Genomic DNA, 10,392 nt, shown 5'->3' on the forward strand with positions numbered 1-10,392 from the left:
GGGCTCAGCCGCAATGCCTGCTGCCAGAGCTGGAGCAGCTGCCGTGCCCGCCGGGGAAGCCAGGGCAGCCCCTGTGGTCATGGCAGTGACAGCCATGGTGCCAGTCGGGGGGGCTGTGCCTGCCTGCTGGGCTGGAGTGGCTGCAGGGCCGGCTGGGGGGGCAGCACCAGTCACAGTGCCTGCTGCTTCATTCCCCCCCCCCCCTTCCCCTTTAGGGGGAGAACAGGGCTCGGTAGGCATGGGCCAGACCCCAGCACGTTGTGGTGATTTGTGTCTCTCTGGAGCTCCCAAGGTGGCAGCACACTTTTTGCAAATATTTTACTAGTTTGTCGGGATTCTGCACTTGCTCAGGGGTGAGTTTCAAAAACACCGGGGGTGCCCACTGCCCTAGACACCTGCCCATGCTGTCCCACACACCCAGCCACTCAGAGCTATCCAGCCCCGAGGCAGTTCTCTGCACGATGTTGTTAACTACTTGTTTAACCCTAAACAAGACCTGCAACCCATTCAGGAGGCATAACAATAGAAACATGCTTGCCTGAGCATCCCAGGGGTACTCAAAATTCTCAAAAGCTGTTAGGACCAGCCTGAAGGAGAGAGGGGAGGTGAAAGAGTGGGGGAAAGCATCCCCTCCGGTTTTCCCCACAGAGTGGGTTTGATTATTAATAAATTCTGAGAGATAGAATCCGAGGTATGGAAATGACCGCAGTGCCGCATGCAAATACAAGCCTAATTTCATGCCCAGTGATGTTACCATGTCATAAGTCGATGTTATACAGTACAGCAAAACCATAATCCTGATCCTCTTCCCAGCGATGATGAACATCACCACAGGGAACACGTACAGCAGGTACAGGTTCGCATACCACAGCCACTTGATCGAAGTCAGAAACATTTTTTACCGGCGACTATTTAACTAACACAATAAATGTGTATAATAAAATCTAAGAAAGTTGTTTTAACACATTCTGCTCAGCCCTGCCGTTATCCCTGCCCCATGCTTGGGTGCCAAATTTAATGTTATAGTTTGGCTGTGGCCGGCAACAAAAGGGCCACACGGCTGCTCTGCCGCCTCTCCCCCTGCTGGGGTGGGGAAGAGAATGGAAAGAAACAGGCAGAAACAGGTGGGTCGGGATAAGGGCAGTTTAACAGAACAGCAAACAAAGGGAGCAATAACAACATCAATACCAGTAAGGAGAATACACAACACAAACAGCAGAATGCACAGAGCCACTCTCACCACCCAGTGCCCCACGTGCTCCCGAGCCACGACTGCCTTCCCGCCACCCAGCTCCCCCCAGCCAGAACCCAGCATGACGGCACATGGTATGGAATACCCTGCTCTGTTTGGCCAGATTGGGTCAGCCCACCTGGCTGTGTCCGCTCCTGGCTTCTGGTGAAAATTAACCCTGTCCTGGCCCAACCCAGGACAAGCACACAAGACAACTTCTGCAAAGACATTGGTCCCTTGCCTGTTCTCTTCCTCTCCATAGCAGATCTTCACCTCACTTCGCTTAAATCTTATGCTCACTCACTACAGGATTTGTGGTCTTCCGTGGCCTTGTTTCAGCATAATGTTCACTTTGAAATCCTGTGTTATTCCATATCTCTGTGATGTTAATCACATCTTCTGTAGTTTCTGCTTGCTGCCATTGCTCTTGCTGTGATGTCATGTAATGCTCTTCTATATTTGAATACTCTTCATCCAAGCTACAGGTCAAAAGCTTTTGATGCAAGGGTTGGTATCATTAGATGCTCTTTTTGTTGTTTCTGCTGCTATCAATGTCAATTTTCTGTTGTACTGTTTAATCTTCATCTATATGAATAGATGTTTTTGCTTTTCCGTTTGTACCTACCCTATTAATACTTCCAGCTCCCTGCTCTGCCTGTACTTGTGTTGTGCTTACGTGTTGTTGTCAGAAGTTGTAGAATACCAGGCTGAACAAATTTCCCCTTTCTCTCTTTGTTCTGAACGCTGGCTATTAAAGGGCAATACATTGCAATTAATTTTTAACTTTATTAGGGTTGTAGCACAAGTTTCTCATTAAGTGTGGAGGAACTGAAATTAAGGGCTCTACCTGTCTTGAATCAGATTTTTATTTTGTTCTATTAACCCTCATCCCCTCCCTGCCATTCACAAAGGATCTTTTCCCGACTTCCACAAAAAGCATTCCACTTCTCAGAATAAACTCATTTTACAAGGTCAAATGTCTTCCAGATATTGTCACGTTATCAAAACTAATCACGTTTGTGCATGATCTTTAGAGAAGAAAGGAAGTATTCTATTTATTTTGCTATTTATTGATCCTGCTCCAATTAATCATGTTTTCTAAACTCAAGAACACATGTTCGGAAATGGTGTTTAGTTTTGCTCAGGAGGTTAGGGTGTATTTCATATGGTATGCACTCATCCTCATGGGGAGAAGAAAATCCTGGAGGGTCCTGGAACAACAGATTGGATTCTTGCTGAAATGACTCAATCATTTCCTTTTTTCCTTGGCAGAAAGTTTTCCTCTCAGTTGTAAGCTAAATGGATTTGAGAAAAAAAGCCGAGAGATCAAGGAAGCAAGTGTAGAATTTTGATAAATTAAGTGGAGTCAAGGAGATGGAAGTAACTGACTGAATTTGGATCTGCTGAATTAGAATTGTATAGTAATTTTAAAAATAATAGTTTAAAAATATTTGAAGTGACCTCTAGGAGGTCTTCCCGTTAGATATTCTGCTCAAAGCACAGCTAGTTTCAAAGTTAGATCAGATTGCTCAAGGCGGCAGATAGTAGTAAACATAATACTGTGAACAGGAAGAAAATTACAAAGCCTCATTTAGTTTCAAAGCTTTCCTTTCATAGGTTCTTATCCCAACACTAGTGCCTTTACTACAGTGAAGGCTTGTAGTTGTTATATGAGTGTTCATCTTGCTACTTACTTGCATCTGATATTTTACATTCAAATTGTCACACCAGGAATCTTTACATTTATATGCATACATGTGCATATACAGATTTTCATTTGCATACAATCACAGCTGCTTAGCTAACATAAAATGGCAGATTACAGTCTTGAGTTTTGCATGTTCCGTGACACAACGTTAAGCAATGATTGTAGCTACTTATTATGCACCTAATTATTACGCAAGAAAAATATTTAATTTGGGGGTATGACTTTTTTTATATCTATGAGAGGGAAAGTAAATCCTTAAAATGAATTTAAAGCAAAAATTGTTGTAAGAATATCTACTATCCTGTCCATTCCTGACCTGCTTGTGAATTCAGCACATAGTTAAAACTGAGCTTATTTCCTCCTAAAGAAATGATACAGGCTGTTTCTGGGAGATCAGCAAGCCTACATGTAGCTTCTGGTGCCCCATGCGCCCTTTGAAGTTTGCGATAGTTTGGAGATCTCCCAGCACCTTGCAGCATCAGACCCTTAATACTGGTTTAAAAAGAGAAGGTGTCAGTACTGTGAATCCCCAGCGCGGGTAGAGGGGGGCTGAACTGGAGATGGCAAGACTAGGCAGGGGCCTATCTGTGTAGATCCATTGGCGTGACTTGGAGGCTTCAACATGAGAATAAAAACATTTTTACTCATGCATCCACCACCACTTAAATTTCATAACCTTTGCCTTCATCTACGCTTTTCATATAAACCAAGAAGATCTCTCTTCATCACGGATCAAACAGCTAATCTTTTCATCTGAGCTGAAAGAAGAATGTATTTGTATGTATATGCAGAAAATAGTGAAATACAGCTAAATATTGTAATTATGGGCATCTACAGCATGTAGCCATTTTGAAAGGAAAATTGCATGTGGGGCCACAGCGTTGTTCTGTTCCCTCGGACTGAAAAATCCCTTGACTTAGAAGCACTCAAAACCTTGTTAACGTTCTAGTAAAGAAATATTTTGTCATGCTTGTAGCAATGTTTGGTTTTTTTTCTGCAGGGAGAGATTATCCTTGAGTTGGGAATTTGAAATAAAATCCCTGCAAAAAGCAATGAACACATGAATGGACATGAATCTAGTATTTGCATACAGGTGTAGTATTAAAAGAAAAGCAGTTCACCACTCAGGAATTCCTGTCTTAGCCAAATTAACCAGGATCAGCAAAATAAATGCACAGCTGGAAATGCTTCTCTGACAGCTGCACACAACATGCTCTTCAGCAACATATCTACTTTTCTTAGAGTATGTGAAAAATCTAGGGAAGAGAGAAGAAATCAGTTGTATACACCAGCTTTAAGTGAACAGATATTATTTGCCAATTAAGGAATATACAGAGAGCTGCAAGTGGGGCTTGAACTGGATTTCCCAGCGTCCTCAGGTGACTGTTCTGCCAGTTGGGAAGCTCTGCAAGCACTAAAGTATTTTTCACTTGCAATTTTTTACAGAATACTTATTGGCTCTTGTCATTCAGAGGAAAAGCTTTCCAAATTAGTGCACGCTCTTTGGTTAGATATTGTCCAGACATTTTGCAGAATAGGAATGGTTTGTGAGCCATTAAGGAGTTGCTTCTTAAAATTCTGGCTAAATTATTTACCAATAGCTTCTGCATGATCTCACGGAAAACAGTTATACTACTGTTTTGAAGGAGATGAAAAAATGTGAAGTGAACTTTATCTGACTTTGTTTTACTTATCATTTATTCCTCTTCAAAGAATTGCAGTGCTTTGCCATGGAAATCTGTCCTTTCAAATAAACAAATTTAGGGTGGCATGTAACGCTTGCTGCCTAGAATCAAGCTGTTGGGCCACCTTCTTGAGCGTCGTGTGCCAGAAAGAGTTTGATGTTTGATTCTTCAGAAAACATCCTCCTTCTCTTTCTAACCAATAACTACTGCACTGGGCAGTAGAAGGGCGGCAAGCAGAATTGTGTCTGGATGCCAACAATCAGCCTGGAATTATAGTTATTTTTTTCAAGGTACCTTTTTGATGTAAAATAACTCTGAGTATATCCAGCTCTTTGCCTAGAATAGATCCTTCGTCCCTTTTTGTCTGCTCTACATTAGGCTGAGCAGCTGTAAACAACCAAAGAAATCCCTAGATGGCACAGCACCTTCATGTCTGTAATCATTCCTGGGGTACAGGCAGATACCTTCTGTCCCTGGTTGTCGAAACTGCCCTTTGAGTTGTGGGCAGGCAGTCATTACCTGAAGTCACAGTGGGACACCTCTGAATTAGGGCAGGAGCCTGTCCTAGACCTGGCATGGTCCTAGAAACGAAGAGATGCAGAGCATCTTAGCATCACTTCTAGCCGTGTGGTGCCAGACATCTCTCTATCCCCGCTGATTATACCTTCAGTGTGTTTGGCCATGGGTTTGTTTTTTTTTTCTTTTTCTACCCAATAGCAGCAAAACTCTTCCTAAATATCGCTCCTTTCAAATTCTGATGAAGGGTACTGTGCTTTGAAATTAAACATAAAAGGGAGATCCAGCTAAACATGTATTCTTTATTTTAAATGTTTCCATGTCCTTCCCTAAATCTCCCCCATTCCTGGTGCTAGAATTTTAGCTGTGACACATGAGATGTATCACACTTCCAGCTTCACCAGTGTGCTGAGAATGGTGTCTGGGGAGTAGGAGTGTCCTATCTTCCACAGGAAACATTCACCACGTAACCTTCTCTTGAACTGCTGCCCTGGCCTTCTGCTTGCTAACTAGCTTGCCGTCAACACCTGGGGCCTCTGTGCTTCTAGTACCTTTAAATGAGCTCATGTCCTCGACCTGAGAGTGTTTCTCATTTCATTCATGCAGTACAATAGTTTTCGCATCCCATAGCCAATGGGTTCCAAACTCTCCAAGCATCTCCTCAGCATCAGCAGATGGAAGGACAGAGATTTTCCCAGAGACTGCTGGAAAAGCAGAACAGGGAAGTGGAGACTGAGAACACATGGAGTCTGTCACATCTGGTTAGCACATGCTTCAAGGCTATCTATAGTTCAAAGAGCTGGTGATGGCAGCCAATAACCCTTTCCAGCACTGGAGCCACAGCTCTGCCTGTTGCAGTACAAAATATGGGTATGCTAAGCAGCTAATCTCTGACAGGGGAAAAAGTACAAATGGTGGATCTAGAAGAGGAAGAGGAGGGCAGTGAAGCACACTGGTAGTCCATGGTATGAGAAAAAGGAACAGGGAACCCTAGAGGAGGAGCGAATATAACTTTATGCAGCTTTTATGCTTGGATTTTGAAAGACAAGAACAAGGAGCAGAACTGTGAAAGGAGGCTGTCTAGAATACAGGAGGTGGAAGGACAGCGTGCATGGAACTTTCAGATAGCAAAGGAGAAAGGAAAGGTGATGCCTGGACCTTCTGCTACTCTGCTAACAAAGTGTATGACCCTAAGCTTATTACTTGTTCTGAGACCTCTTCCTATTCTCTTTTCTAATGATGTAGGCTCTTAAGACTATTTTGATGGGGAGGGCAGAGGTATTTTCCAGAAGCAGCTTGCTTTAATTACAATAAGCTTGTGTCCAAGTCCAGCAATCCGAGTGCATGGTTATGTGCCAGGACGTCAGCTATCTCTTGTTTCTCATGTACTCTCATGCTGTATGACAGACAGTGTCATCTGGTGAAAAGGATTACTGTGAAATGTGTCTGGCAGTGAAGGATCTTGTGTTTACTTAGGGGGGAGAAAGTAGTCTGTGGTTGGTAAGCTTGCCTTCTTTGCAGCAGCGAAACTGTTCTTGTGGTGGCTCTATCTGGGCATAGAAAGTAAGTTTCTGGATGCCATTGGCCACTCCTAATTTTTCACCTTAGACTTTTGTTTCTCATACTCTATTGGGGAGGCAAGAAAGTCTAGAAGCTTGCTTAGGCTCAGCCTACTTAAAATCACAGTTTAAAAAAACAAGATTAAAAATAATTTTAAACAAAGTGTTTTAAAGACAGTTCAAAAGCAATTGAAGATTTTGGATAATTCTGTTTCATAGGAGTCCAAGTCAAGACCTTACAAAAGGAGCCAGTTTTTCAAGGAGGGATGCTCAGCCTTTTCAGGAAACCATGTCCTTTTAGACTGTCATCTCAGTTACATTCAGACTATGTTTGGTCCTTTGTAAGAGGATGTGGAATCATGCGAGTGAATGAAATGCAGTCGCTTCTGTGCAATACAAATTTTGTTTGATAAGCAGGAACGTCACAATCACCATTATTCCCTGCAAAATGAGCTAGATGTTCTAATGGTTATTTTTTCTTCCCAAAACTCAGAAACAGAGGTGGTCCTACACATTCCATTCTAATGAGTAATTTTGCCCTTATTAAACAAACTAAAGAATGGTAACTTTTAATACCAACAAAACATGTCTTCTGTACATGGAAGTTGTTGAATGACTTCCTGCCTTCACTTTTAGAGGGGCAAAAGGCAGGTGGCAATACTTCTTTCCACCAATGCTGTTGATTGCATCATTGAGGAGGAGACCCTGATGCCAGGGACATTTTTAGCCCCACGTCTTAATTCTTTTGACACAGAAAGGTGAAAATTTAGCAATTGTATCACTATGCGTAGCATCCGCTCTTTCAGGCAGTTGCTGTGACGCAAAAGCCTTGTTTCTCAGCTCTCGGGAAGTGTTTCAGACCCCTCCATGAACCACTAACCCATCAGGAAAAAGGGATACAGTTCCCTCCTGGTCTGTTTTTTGAATTCATGCATGGAAGCATCCCCTAAGCACGCAAAGCTGATGCAAAGGAGGTGGTGGGACATGTAGCCTGGGTGAGGGAAGCTGGGGAGAGAGTAGCTGGTTCATAGCAGGAAGGAACAGGGGATGAGATCAATGGTAATGTGAGATCGCTTCAGCTGCTTGTGGGATTGCAGCCTGGAGTCTTAGGACTTCACAGTCTTGCTGTAGTTTTCACTGGCTGTCCTAGAGCTTCCCTCTCTCCTCTGCGTATAGCTTCAGCTTGTTTCTGTCCTCCTGCTTACCTCTGCCAAGGCAAAATCTACATGTACATATCAACACAGACTTTAGGATATAAGGAAAGATCCTGTGACAAGATAGCAAAGATCCTGTATGCACACACACCCCCTTGCTTAATGCAGTGGTTCATCCTGTTACTAAGATTTTGCAAAAATGGAGGCTTCTATTTGCATTGCCTAGATCTTTTCAAAAGAATTTGTAATTCTTGTAATTAGTGTTGGCTTCTTTCAGAAAAGTGACCTGATTGAGCTAAAATCATGCTTTCTTTTCATAGTTTTGAGCTAAAAGGCTAAACAGTGTGTTTTGTAGAGTTTTATTACCTAGTGCCTTTTTGATTACAGGTAACACTTTAGGGTAACACCTTCCTGTCTGCTGAAGACTTACGCAAATCTTAAAGCACGGACATACTGTTTAAATAAGTTAAATGGTATGTAGGTCTGTTGTTGATTTGTAGCTTGAATGCAACCTCAGCCTTGACTCTTTAAGCAATGTAGAAGTTATGTGTGACTAGAATTATCTGGAGCTACAAGGAAGAAAGGTCTTTGAATACTAAATTTATTTCAGTGTTACCGCACATCTAGCCATTTTGACCTGTAGTATATGTTGACAAAGCACTGGTTGAAAACTTTTCTACACCTTTTTTGCTCCTGTGTCATCTGGTTTATTGCATAAGAGTACACATATATCTCTGCTTACCTTTACAGAAAGTTTTGACAGGAGTAGATGATCTGCGACAAGTGAAGGCCCTAGAGATGCGAGTAGATACAAGAGAGATCAGCTTGGGAAACTTTGGTAAGAAAACACTTTCTCTTCTGCTCACTGTTTCAAATTTTGCTTTATTGTGTTTTGAAGCAGGACTGGGGACTTGGAAACCAATAGCCAGTGTAAAGTACTGTCCTGCTCAAGAGATCCTGAAACATGATCTCACTGTTACCTCTCACTCCTTGATCTCTGTTTTCTTCTGGGAGGCTCTAAATAGAACTGAAAACTATGACAATGGGATGAGGGAGACCACTTCTGTGTAAAGCCACTTAGTTTGAACAAGTTCCTCTGGAATGATATGCCTCTAGGCCCTAAATGAGCGTTTACTGATTACCTTGCCCTCTAGAGTACCTAGTACTACTCTAGCGAAACAGTAGCCAAAATTCAGTTTCTCTCCACTGTAAGATTCCCCTGTGGCTGAGAAATCGCTTGTGGTATCGGGCTGCTCATGCTGCCAGCAGCCTGTCTTTGCGTCCTGTACTGCCTCATCAAGCTGTGCTGGATGATGTGCTTGAGGAAGGTCCTATAGATACATCATTTTGATGAGCCCCAAACAGCCCTAATGTTTGTGATTAATTTCTATGTCATCATCACTGCACTGAGGAAGTAAGGAAGTACCAAAGGAATTACCTCTGTAGTGTGTTAACAGTGAGAACATGAAACCCTCCTTTTTTCCAGTGCTGGCAGTCATTTTATCTCATGTGGATTCCCATCACAACCACATCCACCTTCTGCTACATTGAAGCTGAGAGTAACTACTGCAGGGTAGTATTCTCTGTGCCAAACCGAGTCACGTCCCCAAAAGTGGGTGCTGGTGTTTTCAGCCAAGCAGTTCATTTTCATGTGCAAGTGACTATAATGTAACAGCCGATCAGCTTTAGTGGGTCTTTTGATGTCAACTTGCCAAGAATGCTTAAGCAAGTACAGTGAAGGGGGCTTTTGTCTTGAATTACATAGCCACTTTGTATTGGTTATTCTGTTCATTTCATAAATAGGTCTCTTTCTGATAGAGACTTGATATTTTAAGGTAATCTTTCATAGATCATAATCTATTTGGTCATGGTTCCTAGAGTTGATAAAAAAATCTCATTATGCCATTTCTACAATGCTTGAAAGTGGTGCTCCCATTCCTATGCCATTTTATGTTAACTGTGACAAGCTAGCAAAATGTTTAACCTTTTTCACTCCGTACTTCACTTTCCTTTCCGTTAGTGGAATAAATTCCTTTCTTTCTGCTCCCCATGGTTAGGCTTTTGCAACTTTTACGGAATACAGAGCACGATTCCCATGTTACAAATAATTTGCACCATGTGTATGTCCCACCATTTGCACCAAGAGCTGGCCAATGAGGGCTATAAAAACAAGCAGCTGCAGGTCCCCACTGCTTTAGAGAACAACAGAACATCAAGACCAAGCTGAATTTCCTTCTGTCTTCTTTTTTTTCTTTTTAAAGTGCATTTCTGAATTTCCTCCCTGTGAAAATCTCTTTGCAAATGTCAGCAGGTGGCTAGGGCAGAAAGTTTGCCACTTAATGCTTCCAGTGATTGTAAGTTCCTTGCAGTTTTTTTTTTTTTTCACATGACTGCGGATTTTGAGTTGCACGGAGTAAGCCCTGTATTTTTAGGAGTATCACAGGGCAGTTTGGACCTTCCATGTGAATGGTGTAAGCAAGGCTGCTGTTGAAGGTGCGGGGCTCATTACATGCTCCTCATTGGCTGCCTGCCCCTGAAG

At 42.5% G+C, this 10,392-nt stretch overlaps 1 protein-coding gene across 6 annotated transcripts in view; it reads left to right on the plus strand.

Annotated features, from left to right (window-relative positions):
• The window catches only part of LRRC56 (leucine rich repeat containing 56), a 69,117-nt gene that overhangs the window by 17,128 nt on the left and 41,597 nt on the right, over nt 1–10,392 (plus strand). For all 6 annotated transcript variants that reach the window (XM_075426450.1, XM_075426453.1, XM_075426449.1 and 3 more), the window contains one exon: nt 8,604–8,691. In XM_075426450.1, the coding sequence (XP_075282565.1) occupies nt 8,604–8,691 (88 nt within the window). The remainder of the gene's footprint in view (nt 1–8,603; nt 8,692–10,392) is intronic.

The sequence above is a fragment of the Opisthocomus hoazin genome, chromosome 7, assembly GCF_030867145.1.
Source record: "Opisthocomus hoazin isolate bOpiHoa1 chromosome 7, bOpiHoa1.hap1, whole genome shotgun sequence".
Lineage (NCBI taxonomy): Eukaryota > Metazoa > Chordata > Aves > Opisthocomiformes > Opisthocomidae > Opisthocomus > Opisthocomus hoazin.